At 47.0% G+C, this 27,860-nt stretch overlaps 1 protein-coding gene across 2 annotated transcripts in view; it reads left to right on the top strand.

The window, feature by feature from the left end:
- GOLM2 (golgi membrane protein 2) overlaps window positions 1–27,860 on the top strand; it is a 119,523-nt gene that overhangs the window by 57,796 nt on the left and 33,867 nt on the right. For both annotated transcript variants that reach the window (XM_063925485.1, XM_063925484.1), the window contains exons 3-5: window positions 1,397–1,499; window positions 1,585–1,663; window positions 3,534–3,669. In XM_063925485.1, the coding sequence (XP_063781555.1) occupies window positions 1,397–1,499; window positions 1,585–1,663; window positions 3,534–3,669 (318 nt within the window). The remainder of the gene's footprint in view (window positions 1–1,396; window positions 1,500–1,584; window positions 1,664–3,533; window positions 3,670–27,860) is intronic.

Here is a 27,860-nt window from a genome sequence, read left to right on the forward strand (position 1 = left end):
ACAGTGTGTATTCACTTAGCTATATTCCTGTCAGCGATGTTCAGTGTGTATGCACTGAGCTATATTCCTGCCAGCGATGTTCACAGTGTGTATGCACTGAGGTATATTCTTGCCAGCGATGTTCAGTGTGTATGCACTGAGCTATATTCCTGCCAGCGATGTTCAGTGTGTATGCACTGAGCTATATTCCTGCCAGCGATGTTCAGTGTGTATGCACTGAGCTATATTCCTGCCAGCGATGTTCAGTGTGTATGCACTGAGCTATATTCCTGCCAGCGATGTTCAGTGTGTATGCACTGAGCTATATTCCTGTCAGCGATGTTCAGTGTGTATGCACTGAGCTTATATTCCTGCCAGCGATGTTCACAGTGTGTATGCACTGAGCTATATTCCTGCCAGCGATGTTCAGTGTATATGCACTGAGCTTATATTCCTGCCAGCGATGTTCACAGTGTGTATGCACTTAGCTATATTCCTGTCAGCGATGTTCAGTGTGTATGCACTGAGCTATATTCCTGCCAGCGATGTTCACAGTGTGTATGCACTGAGGTATATTCTTGCCAGCGATGTTCAGTGTGTATGCACTGAGCTATATTCCTGCCAGCGATGTTCAGTGTGTATGCACTGAGCTATATTCCTGCCAGCGATGTTCACAGTGTGTATGCACTGAGCTATATTCCTGCCAGCGATGTTCAGTGTGTATGCACTGAGCTATATTCCTGCCAGCGATGTTCACAGTGTGTATGCACTTAGCTATATTCCTGTCAGCGATGTTCAGTGTGTATGCACTGAGCTATATTCCTGCCAGCGATGTTCAGTGTGTATGCACTGAGGTATATTCTTGCCAGCGATGTTCAGTGTGTATGCACTTAGCTATATTCCTGTCAGCGATGTTCAGTGTGTATGCACTGAGGTATATTCTTGCCAGCGATGTTCAGTGTGTATGCACTGAGGTATATTCCTGCCAGCGATGTTCAGTGTGTATGCACTGAGCTATATTCCTGCCAGCGATGTTCAGTGTGTATGCACTGAGCTATATTCCTGCCAGCGATGTTCACAGTGTGTATGCACTGAGCTATATTCCTGTCAGCGATGTTCAGTGTGTATGCACTGAGCTATATTCCTGCCAGCGATGTTCAGTGTGTATGCACTGAGCTATATTCCTGCCAGCGATGTTCACAGTGTGTATGCACGTTTAGATATGTTATATAATGTTTGGGCCAAAATTTGTAATAATGTTAAGTAAATGGTTAACAGCAAGAAGACGTTGTCAAGTACATAAGTTATTTTCTGGGAACCTATGGTTCAGTGGCCACGTATTCTGTGAATGTCCAGGAAGTAGCTGTCCTCCTCTTCGAACCTCCTTCTTCTTCATAGTCTGCTGCTGTTTTCACAGAACAGTTACATGAGCTACATCAAGAGTTTGTGCGACAGGAGGACCAGCTGCATGAGTACAAGAACAATTACACCCTGCTTCAGAAAGCACTAAAGGAAGAGAGGTTGGAACACAATCAATTAACTGCATTAGTGACATTGTTACTCTGTGTTTTAGAGAACCCACTAACCGTGTGATGTTCACATTAGCCAACAGTGTACGAAACAACTGGCAGATCAGAAGTATGAGTATACTGAGAGCATTAAGAAACTTCAGCTAGCGGACAAGGTGAGATACAGAGAATATAATGTGATTGTCACGCAGAATCTGCATGTCATTGCTCTGTAGATACTTGCGCAGAGCTGGATTAATGCTTGAAGTACAAGTCCCATTTCCGAAAATCTGAAATTCCAAATTTTTTTTTTTTTTGAGAGCGACCGAGATATTGACACCTTTGCTCTCCGATAGTTCTATGTACACAAACTTGGTTTCATGCACAAAGTTTTAAAAATATTGTATAAAATTACCTTCTGGCTGCGTGTATATGAAACAAATGCATTTCGTGTTTAGACTTGGCTCCAATCCCCAAGATATCTCTTTTTGTTGTGTAAATACAGGTTGAGTATCCCATATCCAAATATTCTGAAATACGGAATATTCCGAAATACGGACTTTTTTGTGTGAGAGTGAGATAGTGAAACCTTTGTTTTTTGATGGCCCAAGGTACACAAACTTTGTTTAATACACAAAGTTATTAAAAATATTGTATTAAATGACCTTCAGGCTGTGTGTATAAGGTGTATATGAAACATAAATGAATTGTGTGAATGTACACACACTTTGTTTAATACACAAAGTTATAAAAAATATTGGCAAAAATAACCTTCAGGCTGTGTGTATAAGGTGTATATGAAACATAAATGCATTCTGTGCTTAGATTTAGGTCCCATCACCATGATATCTCATTATGGTATGCAATTATTCCAAAATACGGAAAAATCCGATATCCAAAATACCTCTGGTCCCAAGCATTTTGGATAAGGGATACTCAACCTGTATTCCAAAATATGGAAAAAAATCTAAACTCCAAGTGCTTCTAGTCCCAAGCATTTTGGATTTGGGAGACTCAAACTGTACTTTGGCAGAGTCGACACAAAGGGTGGAATTCAATTGTTTGAAAAGTCAGTTGGGTGTCTGTTTTTTCCTGTGTATTAGATAGGAAAAAACAATCTAATACACAGGAAAAAACAGACACCCAACTGATTTTTCAAACAATTGAATACCCCCCATAGACTTTATAAGGGCACCAGTTTACCCCCCACTTTATTTCAATCATCTTGCCCTGTAAATTGTAATTTTTTGCAGTGCACGGGTACTGTGCCTGGCAAGGTACAAGCCTCTCTGTCCATTTAACATTTGTTGCACCACAATCTTTGCTTTATTTTGTTTAATTATTAACGGTTTGCGTACATGTCTGAATGAGGGCCAATGTTCGTTTTAGCAGAGGAGAAGAAGCAGCAACGGGTAATGTGCTGTACAGTGTAATATTGCAAGAAGGAATCTAACAAATCCTAATATTTTGCTGGGGATTCCGCTGAACACAATGGATTTCCATAAAGATTTGGCTAACTATCCTTATTCTGTTTACCGCAATATTTGAATATACAGGAAACAGGACTACAGCTCCCACAACTAAAAATAAAGCTAAATAGTTAATCGTTTGGGCCATAGTGCTTTAGTTTAATGCTGGGCAAACAGGCTACGATTATCTGGCCTATCTGATAGGTCTGCCATGCTATATCGTCCAGCATGTCCGTCGCAATATTTTGTAAGCTGACTGATATTTCCCCTGTTCCTTTACATGGGACGGAACGGGAAAATGTCTCCTGCCTGGGGGCAGAGTGCCGATATTACGGCCAATACACTGTGTGAGATCTCCGTGTATGTCCTGGATATCTGCAGAGTTTGAGGCTGCCATGTAAAACGCTTATCGGCCCAACAGGCATTTTATCTATATGTGTATGCCCAGCATTAAGGTAAAATTTGGTTCTATGTTTGTGTAAATGATAGGTGGCAATATTTGGAGATATCCTAGAATATGGAAGGAAAGTGGATATTATGCTGCCATGATGAGTAAACTATGTAATGCTCCCTGTAGGAGAAAGTAGAGAGATCCTCAAGCAAGGCTGCAGGAGGTGAAGCTGACCCTGAGAGCAAGATGCACACCATCGCCACTGTAGCTATAGACGATAAGGTGGAAAACCCTTCCAGTAACCGCCTGAACTACGATAGAGGTACAGAACTGTATATTTTCTGATGCGTCCCTCTAGGTTCATTGGGGATGTTTTAACCTGGAGAAGGGATTAAGAAGTGATAAACGCAAGGTAATGACGCACCAGCCAATCAGCCCCTAACTGTCATTTTTAAAATTCGGAATGACTGGCTGGTGCGTTATCACCTTGCGCTTATCACTTCTTTATCCCTTCTCCTGGCTTAACACATCTGTCCCATTGTTTCCTTCTTCTAAACATGGTGCTTTTTCATTTGTCACAACATAACCCACCTGAGCATACCCAACATGTGTGCATGAAGAGGTGAATTAAAATGAAACCACCTTGTAAATATGATTCAGATCCTCCCAAATTATATCGAACACTCATCACACACCCAGGTCTACCACCAACAGGGTTTATAAATAAAAAAAATAAAAAAAAGCTAGCATGTCTTGCACATTAATCAGCAAAGAAGACTAGTTATTAAATTGTGTATAAATTATAAATAGAAAGTCACAGTGCTTCTTGTATAAATCAAGTATAGCAAATGACTATACAGAAATACATATGCAGAACATGTCCTTAAAATGAAATGGAAATAAAGGCAGAAACATAGCACACTGCCAGTGGAAGGCAAGGGAGTCAGGACAATTTATTATTAATAATAATAATAATAATAATAATAATAATAATAATAAGAAGAAGAAGAAGAATAAGAATAATAATATTATTTCTCTGACGTCCTAGTGGATGCTGGGAACTCCGTAAGGACCATGGGGAATAGCGGCTCCGCAGGAGACTGGGCACAAAAAGTAAAAGCTTTAGACTAGCTGGTGTGCACTGGCTCCTCCCCCTATGACCCTCCTCCAAGCCTCAGTTAGATTTTTGTGCCCGAAAGAGAAGGGTGCAAGCTAGGTGGCTCTCCTGAGCTGCTTAGAAGTAAAAGTTTAAATAGGTTTTTTATTTTCAGTGAGTCCTGCTGGCAACAGGCTCACTGCATCGTGGGACTAAGGGGAGAAGAAGCGAACTCACCTGACTGCAGAGTGGATTGGGCTTCTTGGCTACTGGACATTAGCTCCAGAGGGACGATCACAGGTTCAGCCTGGATGGGTCCCGGAGCCGCGCCGCCGGCCCCCTTACAGAGCCAGAAGAGCGAAGAGGTCCGGAGAAAGCGGCGGCAGAAGACGTTCCTGTCTTCAAATAAGGTAGCGCACAGCACTGCAGCTGTGCGCCATTGCTCTCGGCACACTTCACACTCCGGTCACTAAGGGTGCAGGGCGCTGGGGGGGAGCGCCCTGAGACGCAATAAAAACGATATAAAAACCTTATATGGCTAAAAAAATATGCATCACATATAGCTCCTGGGCTATATGGATGCATTTATCCCCTGCCAGTTTCCTGAAAAAAGCGGGAGAAAAGGCCGCCGTGAAGGGGGCGGAGCCTTTCTCCTCAGCACACAAGCGCCATTTTCTTTCACAGCTCCGCTGGAAGGACGGCTCCCTGACTCTCCCCTGCAGTCCTGCACTACAGAAACAGGGTAAAACAGAGAGGGGGGCACTATTGGCAGCTAATATATAAATACAGCAGCTATAACAGGGAGTAACACTTATATAAGGTTATCCCTGTATATATATAGCGCTCTGGTGTGTGCTGGCAAACTCTCCCTCTGTCTCCCCAAAGGGCTAGTGGGGTCCTGTCCTCTATCAGAGCATTCCCTGTGTGTGTGCTGGGTGTCGGTACGATTGTGTCGACATGTATGAGGAGGAAAATGATGTGGAAGCAGAGCAATTGCCTGTGTTAGTGATGTCACCCCCTAGGGAGTCGACACCTGACTGGATGGTAGTAATTAAAGAATTACGTGACAATGTCAGCACTTTGCAAAAAACTGTTGACGACATGAGACAGCCGACAAATCAATTAGTGCCTGTTCAGGCGTCTCAGACACCGTCAGGGGCGCTAAAACGCCCGTTACCTCAGATGGTCGACACAGACCCTGACACGGATACTGAATCCAGTGTCGACGGTGACGAGACAAACGTAATGTCCAGTAGGGCCACACGTTACATGATCACGGCAATGAAGGAGGCATTGAACATTTCTGACACTACAAGTACCACAAAAAAGGGTATTATGTGGGGTGTGAAAAAACTACCAGTGGTTTTTCCTGAGTCAGATGAATTAAATGAGGTGTGTGATAAAGCGTGGGTTTCCCCCGATAAAAAACTGCTGATTTCTAATAAATTATTGGCACTATACCCTTTCCCGCCAGAGGTTAGGGCACGTTGGGAAACACCCCCTAGGGTAGATAAGGCGCTCACACGCTTATCAAAACAAGTGGCGTTACCGTCTCCTGATACGGCCGCTCTCAAGGAACCAGCTGATAGAAGGCTGGAAAATATCTTAAAAGGTATATACACACATACCGGTGTTATACTGCGACCAGCGATCGCCTCAGCCTGGATGTGCAGCGCTGGAGTGGCTTGGTCGGATTCCCTGACTGAAAATATTGATACCCTGGATAGGGACAGTATATTATTAACTATAGAGCATTTAAAGGATGCATTACTATATATGCGAGATGCACAGAGGGATATTTGCACCCTGGCATCTAGAGTGAGTGCGATGTCCATTTCTGCCAGAAGAACGTTATGGACGCGACAGTGGTCAGGTGATGCGGATTCCAAACGACATATGGAAGTATTGCCGTATAAAGGGGAGGAGTTATTTGGGGTCGGTCTATCGGACCTGGTGGCCACAGCAACAGCTGGAAAATCCACCTTTTTACCCCAGGTCACCTCTCAGCAGAAAAAGACACCGTCTTTTCAAACCCAGTCCTTTCGTCCCTATAAGGGCAAGAGGGAAAAAGGCCGCTCGTTCCTGCCCCGGGGCAGAGGAAGGGGAAAAAGACTGCACCATGCAGCCTCTTCCCAGGAGCAGAAGCCCTCCCCCGCTTCTGCCAAGTCCTCAGCATGACGCTGGGGCTCTGCAAGCAGACTCGGGCACGGTGGGGGGCCGTCTCAAGAATTTCAGCGCGCAGTGGGCTCACTCGCAAGTGGACCCCTGGATCCTGCAGGTAGTATCACAGGGGTACAAATTGGAATTCGAGACGTCTCCCCCTCGCCGGTTCCTGAAGTCTGCTCTACCAACGTCTCCCTCCGACAGGGAGGCAGTATTGGAAGCTATTCACAAGCTGTATTCCCAGCAGGTGATAATCAAGGTACCCCTCCTACAACAGGGAAAGGGGTATTATTCCACGCTGTTTGTGGTACCGAAGCCGGACGGCTCGGTGAGACCAATTTTAAATCTAAAATCTTTGAACACTTACATAAAAAGGTTCAAATTCAAGATGGAGTCACTCAGAGCAGTGATAGCGAACCTGGAAGAAGGGGACTATATGGTATCTCTAGACATCAAGGATGCTTATCTCCATGTCCCAATCTACCCTTCTCACCAAGGGTACCTCAGGTTTGTGATACAAAACTGTCATTATCAGTTTCAGACGCTGCCGTTTGGATTGTCCACGGCACCACGGGTCTTTACCAAGGTAATGGCCGAAATGATGATTCTTCTTCGAAGAAAAGGCGTATTAATTATCCCTTACTTGGACGATCTCCTGATAAGGGCAAGGTCCAGGGAACAGTTAGAGGTCGGAGTAGCACTATCTCAGGTTGTGCTACGTCAGCACGGGTGGATTCTAAATATCCCAAAATCACAGCTGATTCCAACAACACGTCTCCTGTTCCTAGGGATGATTCTGGACACAGTCCAGAAAAAGGTGTTTCTCCCGGAGGAGAAGGCCAGGGAGTTATCCGAGCTAGTCAGGAACCTCCTAAAACCAGGACAAGTGTCAGTGCATCAGTGCACGAGAGTCCTGGGAAAAATGGTGGCTTCTTACGAAGCGATTCCATTCGGAAGATTCCATGCAAGAACTTTTCAGTGGGATCTGCTGGACAAATGGTCCGGATCGCATCTTCAGATGCATCAGCGGATAACCCTATCTCCAAGGACAAGGGTATCTCTCCTGTGGTGGTTACAGAAGGCTCATCTTCTAGAGGGCCGCAGATTCGGCATTCAGGATTGGATGCTGGTAACCACGGATGCCAGCCTGAGAGGCTGGGGAGCAGTCACACAGGGAAGAAATTTCCAGGGCTTGTGGTCAAGCATGGAAACGTCTCTTCACATAAATATCCTAGAGCTAAGGGCCATTTACAATGCCCTAAGTCAAGCAAGGCCTCTGCTTCAGGGTCAACCGTATTGATCCAGTCGGACAACATCACGGCTGTCGCCCACGTAAACAGACAGGGCGGCACAAGAAGCAGGAGGGCAATGGCAGAAGCTGCAAGGATTCTCCGCTGGGCGGAAAATCATGTGATAGCACTGTCAGCAGTGTTCATTCCGGGAGTGGACAACTGGGAAGCAGACTTCCTCAGCAGACACGACCTCCACCCGGGAGAGTGGGGACTTCATCCAGAAGTCTTCCAAGTGATTGTAAACCGTTGGGAAAAACCAAAGGTGGACATGATGGCGTCCCGTCTCAACAAGAAACTGGACAGATATTGCGCCAGGTCAAGGGACCCTCAGGCAATAGCGGTGGACGCTCTGGTAACTCCGTGGGTGTTCCAGTCGGTATATGTGTTCCCTCCTCTTCCTCTCATACCAATAGTACTGAGAATCATAAGAAGGAGAGGAGTAAGAACGATACTCGTGGCTCCGGATTGGCCAAGAAGAACTTGGTACCCGGAGCTGCAAGAGATGCTCACGGAGGACCCGTGGCCTCTACCTCTAAGGAAGGACCTGCTCCAGCAGGGACCTTGTCTGTTCCAAGACTTACCGCGGCTGCGTTTGACGGCATGGCGGTTGAACGCCGGAACCTGAAGGAAAAAGGCATTCCAGATGAAGTCATCCCTACCCTGATCAAGGCCAGGAAGGATGTAACTGCAAAACATTATCATCGCATTTGGCGAAAATATGTTGCGTGGTGTGAGGCCAAGAAGGCCCCTACGGAGGAATTTCAACTGGGTCGTTTCCTACATTTCCTGCAAGCAGGATTGTCTATGGGCCTAAAATTAGGATCCATTAAGGTTCAAATTTCGGCCCTGTCGATCTTCTTCCAGAAAGAACTGGCTTCAGTGCCTGAAGTTCAGACGTTTGTCAAAGGGGTACTGCATATACAGCCTCCTTTTGTGCCTCCAGTGGCACCTTGGGATCTCAATGTAGTTTTAGGGTTCCGAAAATCACATTGGTTTGAACCACTTGCCACAGTGGATTTGAAATATCTCACATGGAAAGTGGTAATGCTGTTGGCCCTGGCTTCAGCCAGGCGCGTATCAGAATTGGCGGCTTTATCCTATAAAAGCCCTTACCTGATATTTCATTCGGATAGGGCGGAATTGAGGACTTGTCCTCAATTTCTCCCTAAGGTGGTTTCAGCGTTTCACATGAATCAACCTATTGTGGTACCTGTGGCTACTAGGGACTTGGAGGACTCCAAGTTGCTGGACGTAGTCAGGGCCCTGAAAATATATGTTTCCAGGACGGCTGGAGTCAGAAAATCTGACTCGCTGTTTATACTGTATGCACCCAACAAGCTGGGTGCTCCTGCTTCTAAGCAGACGATTGCTCGTTGGATTTGTAGTACAATTCAACTTGCACATTCTGTGGCAGGCCTGCCACAGCCAAAATCTGTAAAAGCCCATTCCACAAGGAAGGTGGGCTCATCTTGGGCGGCTGCCCGAGGGGTCTCGGCTTTACAACTTTGCCGAGCAGCTACTTGGTCAGGGGCAAACACGTTTGCTAAATTCTACAAATTTGATACCCTGGCTGAGGAGGACCTGGAGTTCTCTCATTCGGTGCTGCAGAGTCATCCGCACTCTCCCGCCCGTTTGGGAGCTTTGGTATAATCCCCATGGTCCTTACGGAGTTCCCAGCATCCACTAGGACGTCAGAAAAAATAAGAAGTTACTTACCGATAATTCTATTTCTCATAGTCCGTAGTGGATGCTGGGCGCCCATCCCAAGTGCGGATTGTCTGCAATACTTGTATATAGTTATTGTTACAAACAAATCGGGTTGTTTATTGTTGGAAGCCATCTTTTCAGAGTCTCCTACGGTTATCATACTGTTAACTGGGTTCAGATCACGAGTTGTACGGTGTGATTGGTGTGGCTGGTATGAGTCTTACCCGGGATTCAAGATCCTTCCTTATTATGTACGCTCGTCCGGGCACAGTATCTTAACTGAGGCTTGGAGGAGGGTCATAGGGGGAGGAGCCAGTGCACACCAGCTAGTCTAAAGCTTTTACTTTTTGTGCCCAGTCTCCTGCGGAGCCGCTATTCCCCATGGTCCTTACGGAGTTCCCAGCATCCACTACGGACTATGAGAAATAGAATTATCGGTAAGTAAATTCTTATTTATTATCCTTTATTTATATGGCACCACAAGGGTTCCGCAGCACCCAATTACAGAATACAAAAATAAATAAAAACGGAAAACAGCAACTTACACTTGATGACAGTATAGGACAAGTACAGGGTAAATAAACATAGCTACATCAGCAGATGACACTGGAATAAGTATCAGGTGGCAGAAGACTGTTGGATTTGGTGCAGTTGAAGATTATTAAAGTAAGAAAAGGATGAGCACATGAGGGAAGAGGGCCCTGCTCGTGAGAGCTTACAATCTAAAGGGGATGGGTAGACAGACAGGGGTGACACAGATGAGGTACATAGAGAGCATGGAACAGAGGGTTAGGATGAGATTTGGTGGGTTTGGTGAAGAAGTGGGTCTTGATTTATCAGTAGAAAGAGTGGGCCCCAAGATCTAACAATCACTAAAGTCATTTTCTTTTTTTAAGCAGTCCTCCTTGCCAACCCCCTCCATTCTCTTTGTTAAGGCCACTTTAAAAGTGGGCAGGATGGAAATTTGTTTTAGCACTTTTATGGGGCTTACTGTTCGATCACACCACATGCAGTATATTCTGTAACTAAGATCTCTGTTCTGGAACACAGCCGAGATTTATTACACCTATTAAACAATTAGTTTTTTTTTATTGGCAGTCACAATTACACAGAAGCAATAAAATAATCTACAAGTATAATTATAATTATAATGTGAGTGCATTTTTCAACATAATAATAGTTATAATAATAGTAGTAATAATAATAATAATTATTATTTCTCTAACGTCCTAGTGGATGCTGGGGACTCCGAAAGGACCATGGGGAATAGCGGCTCCGCAGGAGACTGGGCACAAAAGTAAAAGCTTTAGGACTACCTAGTGTGCACTGGCTCCTCCCCCTATGACCCTCCTCCAAGCCTCAGTTAGATTTTTGTGCCCGAACGAGAAGGGTGCATACTAAGGGGCTCTCCTGAGCTGCTTAGAGTAAAAGTTTAAAGTAGGTTTTTTATTTTCAGTGAGACCTGCTGGCAACAGGCTCACTGCACCGAGGGACTAAGGGGAGAAGAAGCGAACTCACCTGCGTGCAGAGTGGATTGGGCTTCTTAGGCTACTGGACATTAGCTCCAGAGGGACAAACACAGGCCCAGCCATGGATGGGTCCCAGAGCCGCGCCGCCGGCCCCCTTACAGAGCCAGAAGACTGAAGAGGTCCGGAAAATCGGCGGCAGAAGACGTCCTGTCTTCAATAAGGTAGCGCACAGCACCGCAGCTGTGCGCCATTGCTCTCAGCACACTTCACACTCCGGTCACTGAGGGTGCAGGGCACTGGGGGGGGCGCCCTGAGACGCAATAAAAATACCTTTTTTGGCAAAAAATACATCACATATAGCTCCTGGGCTATATGGATGCATTTAACCCCTGCCAATTTTTCCATAAAAAAGCGGGAGAAAGGCCGCCGAGAAGGGGGCGGAGCCTATCTCCTCAGCACACTGGCGCCATTTTTTCCTCACAGCTCCGTTGGAGGAAGGCTCCCTGACTCTCCCCTGCAGTCCTGCACTACAGAAACAGGGTAAAACAAGAGAGGGGGGGCACTAATTTGGCAGATAAATATATACAGCAGCTATATCAGGGAAAAACACTTATATAAGGTTATCCCTATATATATATATATATATATATAGCGCTCTGGTGTGTGCTGGCAAACTCTCCCTCTGTCTCCCCAAAGGGCTAGTGGGGTCCTATCCTCTATCAGAGCATTCCCTGTGTGTGTGCTGTGTGTCGGTACGTTGTGTCGACATGTATGAGGAGGAAAATGGTGTGGAGGCGGAGCAATTGCCTGTGTTAGTGATGTCACCCCCTAGGGAGTCGACACCTGACTGGATGGTCTTATGGAAAGAATTACGTGATAGTGTCAGCACTTTACAAAAGACTGTTGACGACATGAGACAGCCGGCAAATCAGTTAATACCTATACAGGCGTCTCAAACACCGTCAGGGGCTATAAAACGCCCGTTACCTCAGGTCGATACAGACACTGACACGGACACTGACTCCAGTGTCGACGGTGAGGAAACAAACGTATTTTCCAGTAGGGCCACACGTTACATGATCACGGCAATGAAGGAGGTTTTGAACATTTCTGATACTACAAGTACCACAAAAAAGGGTATTATGTGGGGTGTGAAAAAACTACCCGTAGTTTTTCCTGAATCAGATGAATTAAATGAGGTGTGTGATGAAGCGTGGGTTTCCCCCGATAAAAAACTGCTAATTTCTAAAAAATTATTGGCATTATACCCTTTCCCGCCAGAGGTTAGGGCACGTTGGGAAACACCCCCTAGGGTAGATAAGGCGCTCACACGCTTATCAAAACAAGTGTCGTTACCGTCTCCTGATACGGCCGCCCTCAAGGAACCAGCTGATAGGAAGCTGGAAAATATCCTAAAAAGTATATACACACATACTGGTATTCTACTGCGACCAGCAATAGCCTCAGCCTGGATGTGCAGTGCTGGGGTGGCTTGGTCGGATTCCCTGACTGAAAATATTGATACCCTGGACAGGGACAATATATTATTGACTATAGAGCATTTAAAGGATGCATTTCTATATATGCGTGATGCACAGAGGGATATTTGCACTCTGGCATCAAGAGTAAGTGCGATGTCCATTTCTGCCAGAAGAGGGTTATGGACGCGACAGTGGTCAGGTGATGCGGATTCCAAACGGCATATGGAAGTATTGCCGTATAAAGGGGAGGAGTTATTTGGGGTCGGTCTATCTGACCTGGTGGCCACGGCAACGGCTGGGAAATCCACCTTTTTACCCCAGGTCACCTCTCAGCAGAAAAAGATACCGTCTTTTCAGGCTCAGTCCTTTCGTCCACATAAGGGCAAGCGGGCAAAAGGCCACTCATATCTGCCCCGGGGCAGAGGAAGGGGAAAAAGACTGCAGCAGACAGCCTCTTCCCACGAACAGAAGCCCTCCCCCGCTTCTGCCAAGTCCTCAGCATGACGCTGGGGCCTTACAAGCGGACTCAGGCACGGTGGGGGCCCGTCTCAAGAATTTCAGCGCGCAGTGGGCTCACTCGCAAGTGGACCCCTGGATCCTGCAGGTAGTATCTCAGGGGTACAAATTGGAATTCGAGACGTCTCCCCCTCGCCGGTTCCTGAAGTCTGCTTTACCAACGTCTACCCCCGACAGGGAGGCGGTATTGGAAGCCATTCACAAGCTGTATTCCCAGCAGGTGATAATCAAGGTACCCCTCCTACAACAGGGAAAGGGGTATTATTCCACGCTGTTTGTGGTGCCGAAGCCGGACGGCTCGGTGAGACCCATTTTAAATCTGAAATCCTTGAACACTTACATAAAAAGGTTCAAGTTCAAGATGGAGTCACTCAGAGCAGTGATAGCGAACCTGGAAGAAGGGGACTATATGGTGTTTCTGGACATCAAGGATGCTTACCTCCATGTCCCAATTTGCCCTTCTCACCAAGGGTACCTCAGGTTTGTGGTACAGAACTGTCACTATCAGTTTCAGACGCTGCCGTTTGGATTGTCCACGGCACCCCGGGTCTTTACCAAGGTAATGGCCGAAATGATGATTCTTCTTCGAAGAAAAGGCGTCTTAATTATCCCTTACTTGGACGATCTCCTGATAAGGGCAAGGTCCAGAGAACAGTTAGAGGTCGGAGTAGCACTATCTCAAGTAGTACTACGACAGCACGGATGGATTCTAAATATTCCAAAATCGCAGCTGATTCCGACGACACGTCTGCTGTTCCTAGGGATGATTCTGTACACAGTACAGAAAAAGGTGTTTCTCCCGGAGGAGAAAGCCAGGGAGTTATCCGACCTAGTCAGGAACCTCCTAAGACCAGGCCAAGTGTCAGTGCATCAATGCACAAGGGTCCTGGGAAAGATGGTGGCTTCTTACGAAGCGATTCCATTCGGCAGATTCCACGCAAGAACTTTTCAGTGGGATCTGCTGGACAAATGGTCCGGATCGCATCTTCAAATGCATCAGCGGATAACCCTGTCTCCAAGGACAAGGGTGTCTCTCCTGTGGTGGTTACAGAGTGCTCATCTCCTAGAGGGCCGCAGATTCGGCATTCAGGATTGGGTCCTGGTGACCACGGATGCTAGCCGGAGAGGCTGGGGAGCAGTCACACAGGGAAAAAATTTCCAGGGCTTGTGGTTAAGCATGGAAACGTCACTTCACATAAATATCCTGGAACTAAGGGCCATTTACAATGCCCTAAGTCAGGCAAGGCCTCTGCTTCAGGGTCAGCCGGTGTTGATCCAGTCGGACAACATCACGGCAGTCGCCCACGTAAACAGACAGGGCGGCACAAGAAGCAGGAGGGCAATGACGGAAGTTGCAAGGATTCTTCGCTGGGCGGAAAATCATGTGATAGCACTGTCAGCAGTGTTCATTCCGGGAGTGGACAACTGGGAAGCAGACTTCCTCAGCAGACACGATCTTCACCCGGGGGAGTGGGGACTTCACCCAGAAGTCTTCCACATGATTGTGAACCGTTGGGAAAAACCAAAGGTGGACATGATGGCGTCCCGCCTCAACAAAAAACTGGACAGATATTGCGCCAGGTCAAGGGACCCTCAGGCAATAGCTGTGGACGCTCTGGTAACACCGTGGGTGTACCAGTCAGTATATGTGTTCCCTCCTCTGCCTCTCATACCCAAGGTACTGAGAATCATAAGAAGGAGAGGTGTAAAGACTATACTCGTGGCTCCGGATTGGCCAAGAAGGACTTGGTACCCGGAAATTCAAGAGATGCTCACGGAAGACCCGTGGCCTCTACCTCTAAGAAAGGACCTGCTCCAGCAGGGACCATGTCTGTTCCAAGACTTACCGCGGCTGCGTTTGACGGCATGGCGGTTGAACGCCGGATTCTGAAGGAAAAAGGCATTCCAGATGAAGTCATCCCTACCCTGATCAAAGCCAGGAAGGATGTAACTGTGCAACATTATCACCGTATTTGGCGTAAATATGTTGCGTGGTGTGAGGCCAGGAAGGCCCCTACAGAGGAATTTCAACTGGGTCGATTCCTGCATTTCCTGCAAACAGGACTGTCTATGGGCCTCAAATTAGGGTCCATTAAGGTTCAAATTTCGGCCCTGTCAATATTCTTCCAAAAAGAACTAGCTTCAGTTCCTGAAGTTCAGACGTTTGTCAAGGGGGTACTGCATATACAGCCTCCTTTTGTGCCTCCAGTGGCACCTTGGGATCCCAATGTAGTTTTGGGATTCCTAAAATCACATTGGTTTGAACCACTCACCACTGTGGACTTAAAATATCTCACATGGAAAGTGGTAATGCTGTTAGCCCTGGCTTCAGCCAGGCGTGTATCAGAATTGGCGGCTTTATCCTATAAAAGCCCTTACCTAATTTTTCATACGGACAGGGCAGAATTGAGGACTCGTCCTCAATTTCTCCCTAAGGTGGTTTCAGCATTTCACTTAAACCAGCCTATTGTGGTGCCTGCGGCTACTAGGGACTTGGAGGATTCCAAGTTGCTGGACGTAGTCAGGGCCCTGAAAATATATGTTTCCAGGACGGCTGGAGTCAGAAAATCTGACTCGCTGTTTATCCTGTATGCACCCAACAAGCTGGGTGCTCCTGCTTCTAAGCAGACGATTGCTCGTTGGATTTGTAGTACAATTCAGCTTGCACATTCTGTGGCAGGCCTGCCACAGCCAAAATCTGTAAAAGCCCATTCCATACGGAAAGTGGGCTCATCTTGGGCGGCTGCCCGAGGGGTCTCGGCTTTACAACTTTGCCGAGCAGCTACTTGGTCAGGGGCAAATACGTTTGCAAAATTCTACAAATTTGATACCCTGGCTGAGGAGGACCTGGAGTTCTCTCATTCGGTGCTGCAGAGTCATCCGCACTCTCCCGCCCGTTTGGGAGCTTTGGTATAATCCCCATGGTCCTTTCGGAGTCCCCAGCATCCACTAGGACGTTAGAGAAAATAAGAATTTACTTACCGATAATTCTATTTCTCATAGTCCGTAGTGGATGCTGGGCGCCCATCCCAAGTGCGGATTGTCTGCAATACTTGTACATAGTTATTGTTACAAAAATCGGGTTATTATTGTTGTGAGCCATCTTTTCGGAGGCTCCTCTGTTATCATGCTGTTAACTGGGTTCAAATCACAAGTTGTACGGTGTGATTGGTGTGGCTGGTATGAGTCTTACCCGGGATTCAAAATCCTTCCTTATTGTGTACGCTCGTCCGGGCACAGTATCCTAACTGAGGCTTGGAGGAGGGTCATAGGGGGAGGAGCCAGTGCACACCAGGTAGTCCTAAAGCTTTTACTTTTGTGCCCAGTCTCCTGCGGAGCCGCTATTCCCCATGGTCCTTTCGGAGTCCCCAGCATCCTCTACGGACTATGAGAAATAGAATTATCGGTAAGTAAATTCTTATTTATTATTAATAAAACAAATAAGCACCAACAAGGGGCAGGGTGGTTCAGAATATAATGTGTATGAGGGTGGTAAAATTCCATCTAAAGGGTCATCACTTGGATATAGGAGGATTGTAGTAGATCAAAACCAAATTGTCTCACATCTACAGACAAACCCTATACTCAGCAGATTCTTTGTATTCTAACCAGGCAAACCATGTATCAATGAACTTCTGGGAGTTTATTTACTAAAGTCTGGGTTTATAGAAGTGGAGATCTTGCCATAGTAACCAATCAGATTTTGCTTATAATTTAAAATGTTTGAGTACAAATTTCTTGTATTTAGAAATTTGGTAGCAGCCAGAATTCAGGGTCAGATGGCATCCACTCCCCAACCACATCCCTGGTGATCCAGATAACCATATCCTAGAACTTGTGTATCTTGGGGTAATCCTACCACATTTGGATGACCCAAACACAATGCCGACATGATTTAGATAGGATTGGGAACATTTTACAGAAAACTCTTGCACACCTATACCATCTCGTAAGAAATTTAAAATGGGTCTCAACAATTGAAACACTGAGAAAACTTTTGTATATACATTTCTCTTGCGTCCTAGAGGATGCTGGGGTCCACATTAGTACCATGGGGTATAGACTGGTCCACTATGAGCCGTTGGCACTTTAAGAGTTTGAGAGTGTGGGCTGGCTCCTCCTTCTATGCCCCTCCTACCAGACTCAGTTTAAAAAATGTGCCCGGAAGAGCCGGTCACAGCTAGCGGAGCTCCATAGGAGTTCTTTTAGTTTTATTATTTTTGTTAGAGTTTGGCAACAACCTCCCTGCTTCGAGGTACTAAGGGGGGGGAGTAGTGTCCGTCCTTCGGGGTCTGAGCCACTATCTCCTCTGACAGGACACTGAGCTCCTGAGGGGATCAAACGTTCACCGCCACAGGGGATCGCTCACCCCAGCAGCATGCCGCCACCCCCTTACAGAGCCAGAAGTTCAGTGGCGAGTTAGTCACCGGCCCCCCTGACAAGCAGGGAGCCGTTGTGATGATGGCGACAACAGGGTAGGGAGCGCAGTACTAACTGGGCTCCGGGGCTCAGCGGTACATGGTGCTGCGCTGTGAGGGGTACCCTGAGCCAGCACCTAAACCCTATACTGTCCAGCAAGCCTGTCAGGGTCCCAGGATCACTGGCCAGTATAATCTTCAGAAGAGCGGGAAGCAGTGCCATGAAAGGGAGTGGAGCTTCTCCTCAGAGCGGACCCAGCAGCGTTCAGCGCCATTTTCCTGCCTGCAGAAGCGCTGACAGGGAGAGCTGTCCCTCCAGATCAGCTCCAGCTGCCTTGTACGGGACCAGGGGGTTGTAGAAGGGGGGGGGGGGGGGGGGGGTGCAGTTGATGATTGAGGCCATTAGAGATGTGTTGAATATTGCAGATACAACACCTGAGCAGGTTGAGGAAGTTTTCTTCACTGACTATAAGAAAACCTCGCTAACCTTCCCTGCGTTTAAGGAATTAAACGCTATATTTGAGAAATCCTGGGAAAACCCGGAGAAAAAAATTCAGATCCTTAGAAAGGTTCTGTTTGCTTTTCCCTTTCCTGAGGAGGATAGGAAAAAAATGGGAAAACCCGCGTCTCTCTCCAGACTGTCTAAAAAGGTGGTTTTACCTGTTCCAGGATCTACCGCGTGAAAAGAACCGGCTGATCGCAAAATTGACACTACGCTCAAATCCATATACACGGCTTCAGGGGCGATATTACGTCCTACTATTACCTGTGCGTGGATTTCTAAAGCTATAGTAAAGTGGTCAGGCACGTTACTTGAAGATTCAAATACATTGGATAAAAGTGACGTTGAATTATTTTTACGTAACATTCAGGATTCTGCAGGATTTATGGTGGAATCCATGAAAGTCCTGGGTTCGATGGCTGCGCCAGTGGTCTGCCAACGCGGAATCCAGGAGAAGTGTGGACAACCTACCCTACACAGGTCAGGCTCTCTTTGGGGATGCGTGGATTTCCACGGCAACCGCGTGTAAGTCACCTTTTCTTCCCTCAGCTGCGCCTGCTACGAAGAAACCCTTTTCTGCAGCTATGTCACAGTCCTTTTGGGCTGTCAAATCAAGAAAGACCAAGCCGTCTAACACCTTCTTTAGAGGGGGTCAGGCAAAATACAAGAAACGTGCTGCTGCAGGTTCCCAGGAACAGAAGCCCACTTCAGGTACGTCAAAGTCCTCAGCATGACGGTGGACCGCGCGGCCTGGAGGTAGGGCCAGTGGGAGCGAGGCTCAGACAATTCAGCCACGTCTGGGTGTCGTCCGTTCTGGATCCCTGGGTACAGGATATTGTGTCCGAGGCGTACAGGCTGGAGTTTCAAGATCTCTGTTACGCACACCAGTGCTAACAGGAGTATACTGGTGTATGAACAGAGAGGGAAGCGAAGCAAACGAACTCACAGACAGTATAACATAAGATACACAGGAGGTGATGGAATAACTAATAAACACAAAGTGAACGGAGAAGCCCAAAGGCTCAGGAATTGGGTGTCTCCCTAGTGTCAGGAATGCTCAGATGGAATAGAGCGGACAATGAAGCGATGTGTAGTGATTTAACATGTGGAGCACCTAAAATGATGTTGCTAAGAGCAACAGAAAAAAACCCAAAGGGTTACCAACGGGTGTGGGAATAAACTCCTTAGTCAGAGATAGAAATATAGACACAAGGAGAGTATCCACAATCCTAACCCCCACTTGCAGGGCACAGGTTCAGCTTACTGCCACTAAACTGACACCTGGACGCCCTGCACAGTGAGGGAGGATTAAGCAAGCAGGTCTGAGAGTACAGCCGCAAACCTGCTGGGTTCACAGAATAGCAAAAGAACCCCAGCAGGTCAAACAACTGACTCCAGTCTTACTGCTAGGTCCGGATTGGCAGAATGAAGTACCGAATCCCAAGGCCTATTCGCAGTAAGCAACAAGTAAATACAAAGTCACACAGTACTAGCTAACTCTCTGGAACTGACTAACAAACAAAGATTCAGCAGCATTTGCCTAGCCTGAGAGGATGGTTTATATAGCAGGTGCTGTCCACGCCCCAATCAGACCTCACAGACTGTGAGCACAAAACCAGCGCCGGATTCCGTGCCGTGCACAGAGCCTGTAACCACTACACAGTAAAAACCCGGACCGGAGTATCAGCTGCGCTCAGGTTACTTCGCTAACACTTGCCTCCCGGTTGCCATGGCGACGTGGCAGCACAGAGCAGGAGATCCTAACAATCTCCCGCCTCACCGATTTTTCAAATCAGTCTTGTCAGTTTTGCTGGCAGACAGGGCTGTCCTACTGGAAGCCATTGAAAAGTTGGGAGAGTCACAGGTCATTGTACCAGTTCCACCTCATCTGCAAAACAGAGGTTACTATTCGAACCTTTTTGTAGTACCAAAACCGGATGGTTCAGTCAGGACCATTCTGAACTTAAAATCACTAAACCCCTTTCTGAGGGAGTTCAAAATGGAGTACCTGAGGCGGCGATATCGGGTCTGGAGGAGGGGGAATTCCTGGTATCCCTCGATATCAAGGATGCGTACCTCCACATTCCGATTTGGCCGCCGCATCAGGCTTTTCTCCAATTCGCACTGTTAGACAGTCATTTTCAGTTCCAGGCACTGCCATTCGGCCTCTCCACGGCACCGAGGGTGGTCACCAAGGTGATGGCGGAGATGATGGTTCTCCTCCACAGACAGGGGGTGAATATAATCCCGTATCTGGATGATATGCTCATAAAGGCATCATCTAAAGAGAAGCTGTTGCAGTCCATTGTTCTCACGACTTGTCTGCTCAGGGAACACGTTTGGATCCTGAATCTTCCAAAGTCACATTTGGAGCCGACCAGGAGGTTGTCTTTTCTGGGAATGATCCTCAACATAGAAGTGCAGAGGGTGTTTCTTCTGGAGGAGAAAGCGTTGGTGATACAAACAATGGTCCGGGATGTACTGAAGCCGGCCCGGGTTTTGGTCCATCAGTGCATTCGCCTTCTGGGGAGGATGTTGGCCTCTTACGAGGCTCTGCAGTACGGGAGGTTTCATGCTCGGCCCTTCCAACTGGATCTCCTAGACAAGTGGTCGGGATCTCATCTACACATGCACCAGAGAATACGTCTGTCGCCAAAAGCCAGGATTTCACTCCTCTGGTGGCCGCAACTACCTCACCTTCTGGAGGGCCGCAGGTTCGGGATTCAGGACTGGGTCCTTCTAACTACGGATGCAAGTCTCCAGGGCTGGGGCGCAGTCTCCAGCCTGCCAATAAACATTCTGGAACTAAGAGCCGTCTACAACGGTCTCCTCCAAGCAGCCCATCTTCTGCAAGATTGAGCCATTCAAGTGCAGTCGGACAATGTAACGACGGTGGCTTACATAAACCGACAGGGCAGAACGAAGAGCAGAGCTGCAATGTCAGAGGTAACAATCATCCTCTTGGCGGAAAAACACGTGTTGGCGCTGTCAGCAATCTTTATTCCGGGAGTAGACAACTGGGAAGCGGGCTTCCTCAGCAGACACGATCTCCATCCAGGGGAGTCGGGACTCCATCCGGAGGTGTTCGCGGAGGTAACAGATCTTTGGGGTGTACCTCAAATAGACATGATGGCCTCTCGTCTCAACAAGAAGCTTCTGCGGTATTGTTCCAGGTCGAGGGACCCACAAGCCATGGGCGGTGGGCGCCCTAGTGACTCCATGGGTGTTCCAGTCGGTGTACGTGTTTCCTCCACTTCCACTCATTCCAAGAGTTCTAAAACTCATAAGGAGAACAAAAGTTCAGGCAATCCTCATTGCTCCGGACTGGCCAAGTAGGGCTTGGTACGCGGATCTTCTGGATCTACTGTTAGAAGAGCCGAGGCCTCTTCCTCTTCGGGAGGACCTGCTGCAGCAGTGGCCGTTCGCTTATCAAGACTTACCATGGCTACGTTTGACGGCATGGAGGTTGAACGCCAGATATTAGCTAGGAAGGGTATTCCGAACAAGGTTATTCCTACCCTGATAAAGGCTAGGAAAGGCGTAATGTCTAAACATTACCATCGTATTTGGAAAAAAATGTTTTTTTGGTGTGAGTCCAAGAAGTTTCCTATGGTGGAATTTCAACTGGGACGGTTTCTCCTCTTCCTACAAGCAGGTGTGGATATGGGCCTGAGGTTGGGATCCGTAAAGGTCCTGATTTCTGCCCTATCCATTTTCTTCCAGAAACAGTTGGCTTCCCTCCCTGAGGTTCAGACTTTTCTGAAGGGGGTTCTGCACATCCAGCCTCCCTTTGTGCCGCCTACGGCGCACTGGAATCTTTTAAAGTTTTTTTTTTTTTCTTTTTAAATTCAATACATTTTTATTAAAAAAAATTCTAATTTTGTTAGAACAACTTACACAATAGCTAAAAGCAACAAAAACACACACACAGTAATAACAACATACATACAGCTGCATACAAAAAATAAAAAATAAACCTAGTGCAGCAGGCAGGTGAGAATTCAAACAAAACTATACATTAACAGCGCACCGGTGAGCAGGAGCAAAGCGGTCCCAGCATACCACTTATAAAATAAGCAGAGGCATAGCAGAGATAACATAATATACCACAACACAACACAACACAATACAACCTGGCTGGCTACGGGCTACCCACATCCACATCTCCCAAAAGGAAGAAAAAAGTAAAAAAGTACAAATCCGGGCCTTATTTATCCTTAAAATATCTTTCCCCATATCGTAAAGAATCTTTTTTCCGCATTCCTAGCCAGGAACACAAATTTTTCATGCGCAATAGTTTCATTAACCAAGGAGACCCATGCCCTAAGAATCGGGGCCTCCCCAGCCAACCACAGCCTAGCTATGCAAACCTTGGCCAGAGCACATAAATTAATGACATAACGTCTGCTGGGTGGATCTAAAGCCTCTTCATCCATAACCAACAATACACATGCTACAGGCGTAAATACGGGAGAGGGAATACCTGTATCAATTACGACATGTATGACCTCTTTCCAAAACATCGACATCGCAGGGCATGACCAAAGCAGATGCCAAAAGTCAGCCCCCAGGCTTCCACATTTAGGGCACTTCGAATTATGAGATCCCCCAATATGTGCCAGCCTCACTGGGGTCATATATACCCTATGCAATATATATAATTGTATTTGCTGGTATCTAACGGAAGAAGTTGAGATCCGATGGGACCCCAAAGCATCCCTCCATATATCGTCTGACAACCCGACATCTGACTCCCACTTAATCCTAAGAGAGACAAGAGGGTCAGTATGGTGCATCTGGAGTATACGGCCATATATCCTAGAAACTAAGTGTCCTGATTCTAGTGTCTGCAACATTGATTTGACCGGGGAGTCAGCGAGGATTGGCGGGCCATCTGTAAATTGGGCGGCCAGAGCATGTCGCAGCTGGAGGAACCGAAAGAAAAACCCTTGAGGGACATTATACTCTTGTTGAAGTTGCTGAAATGACTTAAGCGTCCCATCATTATACAAATGGCCCAAAGAGCACACTCCCCACCTCCCCCAGACCTCCCGGACTTGAAGCTGACACAGTTCCGGCAGACCATAAATATTATCTAATGGGGTGTCCGGATCAATACCGTGACCTTGCATCACAGAGTGCACCAATTTCCATATCAAAATGGATTGTTTTATAAGTGGCAGTGCAGACATTTTGATGCTGCCGCAAAGGAGTAGTTGTAGTGGGGAACCACCAGGGTAATCTTGTAACAGCATCAGTGAGTGCAAGGCAGAGGTATCAAGATCGTTAACCCATTCCCAGATATACGTCAGCTGCGCCGCGTAATAGTAAAACCGGAAGTTGGGAAGAGCCAAACCCCCCAATTCTCGTGTCCTGGTCAGGGTATCAAGTCTCAGGCGTGCCCGCTTACTAGCCCAAATCAAAGAGGAAAGTAAACCATCTATTTGTTTGAAGATCTTCTGAGGGATATAAACAGGGGACTGCTGTAAAATATATAGAAGTTTGGGCTGGAAAACCATTTTTATCAAATTGACTCTCCCTGTGACCGTCAAAGGTAGCTTCCCCCAGGTCTTCACTCTATCACGAAGGAACGTTATTTGAGGTGTGATGTTAAGGGAGGTGAATTTCCGGGGATCATTAGACACCCAAATACCCAGATATTTGAAGGAGTCCACCCACTGTAATGGAAGAGTAATTAATGGGGAGGCAGGAATCTCGCCCCGAAGCGGGATAATAAAGGATTTCTCCCAATTAATTAGAAGCCCAGAGTACTGCCCAAACTCGTTAATAATTTTTAAAATCCTAGGCATAGACTCAGCATAGCGATCCACAAATAACAGAATATCGTCAGCATACAGGGCTACCCTATCCTCCTGAGTACCCAATTTAAAACCAGAAATCCCCCCGTCCGTCCCCAAGAGGCACGCAAGGGGTTCAATAGCCATAGCAAACAGGGTAGGGGACAGCGGGCATCCCTGTTGCGTACCTCTGGACAACGGAAAGGAGTGAGACACAAAACCATTCACCGCCACTCTGGCTGAGGGAGAGGAGTACAGTAAACGAACATATTTAATAAAATTTGGGCCTATACCAAATCTACGCATGATTTCCCACAAATAGTCCCACTCCACAGAATCAAAGGCCTTAGCGGCATCTAATGAAACAACTATGGAGGAGGAAGAGTCTTCACGGGAAATCTGCAAATGAGTGAATAAACGTGTAAGATTAATGGATGTCGATTTATTGGGCATAAATCCCATCTGATCCGGGTGTATTATATGAGAGATAACCGTATTCAATCTACCCGCCAGTACCTTGGCTAAAATTTTTACATCAGTGGGCAAAAGAGATATAGGGCGATAGGACTCAACTTTCTTATGGTCCTTGTCAGGTTTAGGAAGAACCACAATCAATGCCTCCGCCATTGACGGAGGGAGAGACTCTTGTGCAAAGATTTGGTTATACAACTCAAGTAGGTGAGGGACAAAAAAATCAGAATGTTGCTTATATAACTCGGACGGTATACCATCTGACCCCGAAGCTTTACCATTAGGAGAGGCCTTAACAGCGGCCATAATTTCCTCAGGCGAAATGGGTGCCTCCAAAAGATAATAAGCCTCACAGGACAAAGAGGGGAAACAAACAGTGTCTAAATATTCGTCCAGTTGCGACGGAGTACAGTCTAGTTTGGAACCATACAGACAGCTATAATATGACACAAACTCCGACACAATCTGTGGAGTCTGCGTCAGAGTAGTATCATCCGAGGCCATAATCTCAATCACAACATTAGCAGTTCTGTCACCCCGTGCCAGGGAAGCCAGATACGACCCAGGCCTATCGCCAGTAGCATAAAAGGTATGGGAAGAAAAAAGGAGTCTATGCTGAGTCTTTTCCGTTAAATAATTTATTTATTATTTATTTATTACCAGTTATTTATATAGCGCACACATATTCCGCAGCGCTTTACAGAGAATATTTGGCCATTCACATCAGTCCCTGCCCCAGTGGAGCTTACAATCTATATTCCCTATCACATGTACACACAGACACATTCACGCTAGGGTTAATTTTGTTGGGAGCCAATTAACCTGCCAGTATATTTTTGGGATTGTGGGAGGAAGCCGGAGTACCCGGAGGAAACCCACGCAAGTACGGGGAGAATATACAAACTCCGCACAGTTAGGGCCATGGTGAGAATCGAACCCATGACCTCAGTGCTGTGAAGCAGTAATGCTAACCATTACACCATCCATTCCCTTTGGGCCGAGAGCCAGGTTAATCTAGAACTATCCAGGGAGTCCCGCAAATATTGTGTTTCCGCAGCGGCACTCTGGGCCTCCAGCCCAGCCTCCCGACGCCTATAGAAGGTCTTCAAATTAGACACCCGTTTGATCAAAGTATCCCTCAGAAACGCCTTGAACGTGTCCCACAAATTAGAGAGAGAGTTTTCGGCATTATTCATCTCAAAGAATTCCCGCCATGCGGTTACCAATTCAGAGCCATCTCCCATATGTACAAGCCAAAACGGATTAAACTTCCATACAGCCTGGCACCTAGAACAGTGGAAATCCAGGGTAAAGGTCAAGGGGGAGTGATCCGATATACCCCTAGTCTCATATCTAATATCACTAACCCGGGGAACCATGTCGCTCGAGAGGAGGGCAAGGTCAATCATAGAGAACGACGAATGAGAGTGAGAGAAGCAGGAATACTGTTTAAGAAACGGATGCCTCAATCTCCAGGGATCAACCAGGCCCGACACAACATCAGCAAAAGCGGATTTCCTAGGATGGGCAGAGGGAGGAGAAGCAGAGAATCTGTCCAGTGCCACATCTAATACATTATTGAAATCCCCCAGGCAGATAACAGATATCCCCGGAAATGAAGCCATAAACCCAGCCGCCTTCTTAAGAACATCGGGAGAGTAAGGGGGAGGCACATACACAGCTAGGAGGAGTACAGGAACATAATATAATCTACATTTCAAAAATACATATCTTCCCCAGGGATCTGTTTGTATAGACTCCAGCACAAAGGGGACGGTCCTTCTAATGAGAACCGAAACTCCGCGAGAGGCAGAGGTGTGCATTGAATGGAACGCCCAACCCACCCAGGGTTTCTTTAAAGACAGAATCCTACCGCCCACCAGATGAGTTTCCATAAGACAAACAACGTCAGCAGTACTTTGTCTAATTTGTTGAAGTACCAGGTACCTCTTAATTGTATCATTAAGCCCTCTCACATTCCACGACATCACTTTAAGCCCAGCCATAAGAAATAAAAAAACATAATAAGGACAATACCCCGCAGCCAGCCAAATCCGCCATGCAAATGTGCAATTGCTGGACACCAGTGCCTAAAGAATACAGCAGCAATCCACATACAATCAAACCTTAAACATCCACACATAAAATAACCACAACCTGGAACAACCCTCCTCCCCCCACCCTGTATACCACCCCCAACAAGTAGCATACTTGGATCCCAGAACAAAATACAAATTCCTACAAAATAAAACAAACAAAAATCCGTTGCACCATTAAGTGGAGCTACATGAACAAATCAAGGATCAGCAAGAGCACGCCTTGCCGGGAAGCGTCTGTCCAGCCACATCATAGCCTCACGAGGAGTCGCAAAAAATGTTGTTTCACAATCAGCCACCACCCGCAGTCTCGATGTAAAGAGCATAGCATATGGCAAATCAAGTTCACGGAGCCTCCTTTTAACAGGAAAGAATTGAGCCCTATCTTTTTGTACATCCACCGCGAAGTCCGGGAAGACCGATACCGGCGACCCGTTCCATTTTAAAGGGCCTTTCGTGTGAGCAAGTTTCAGAACAATGTCCCGGTCACGGAAATGGAGGAATCTGGCAATGAAGGTACGGGGTAGGGCCCCCGGAGGCAACGGTCGCATCGGAACTCTATGAGCTCGTTCTACGGTGAAGTAAGGCGAAAATTCTTCAGACCCAAAGGCATCCCGGAGCCACTTTTCGAGAAACTCTTCAGGAGATGAGACCTCCTCCTTCTCAGGTAGGCCGATGAAGCGGATATTGTTACGCCGTAAACGTCCCTCCATATCCGTCAGCTTTTTGCGCACATCAGTCATCTGAGATTCCAAAGCATCGGTACGCCGTCCCAGCGGGGTGACAGAATCCTCAACATTAGAGATACGGGTCTCGGCCTCTCCAACCCTCTCCCTCACTCGCTGGAGATCCTGATGAATAATGGAAAGGTCAGACTGCACCTGCCCGATTTTATCAGCCAAACGGCGCACTGGAATCTTAACGTGGTGTTGCAGTTCCTCCAATCGGATTGGTTCGAGCCTCTACTGGTGGTTGACGTCAAATTTCTCACGTGGCAGGCTGTCACTTTGTTGGCCTTAGCTTCTGCTAGACGTGTGTCGGAGTTGGGAGCTTTGTTTTGTAAGAGCCCCTACTTGATCTTCCATGAAGATAGAGCTGAGTTCCGGACATGTTAGCAGTTCCTTCCGAAGGTTGTGTCGGCATTTCATATCAACCAACCTATTGTGGTGCCAGTGGCTACTGACTCCTCAATTTCATCAAAGTCCTTGGATGTTGTAAGGGCTCTGAAAATCTATGTGAAGAGGACTGCTCGTCACAGAAAATCGGACTCTCTGTTTGTCCTGTATGATCACTATCTAGCATGTGTATTCTACGGCAGGATTGTCGTATTTTACGTCTGTTAAGGCCCACTCTACTCGTAAGGTGTGTTCTTCCTGGGTGGCTGCCCTGGGGGGTGTCGGCTTTACAGCTTTGCTGAGCGGCTCCTTGGTCTGGGTCGAACACGTTTGCAAGGTTCTACAAGTTCGATACTTTGGCCGCTGAGGGCCTGAAGTTTGGTCAATCA

The sequence above is a fragment of the Pseudophryne corroboree genome, chromosome 6 (genome assembly GCF_028390025.1).
Source record: "Pseudophryne corroboree isolate aPseCor3 chromosome 6, aPseCor3.hap2, whole genome shotgun sequence".
Lineage (NCBI taxonomy): Eukaryota > Metazoa > Chordata > Amphibia > Anura > Myobatrachidae > Pseudophryne > Pseudophryne corroboree.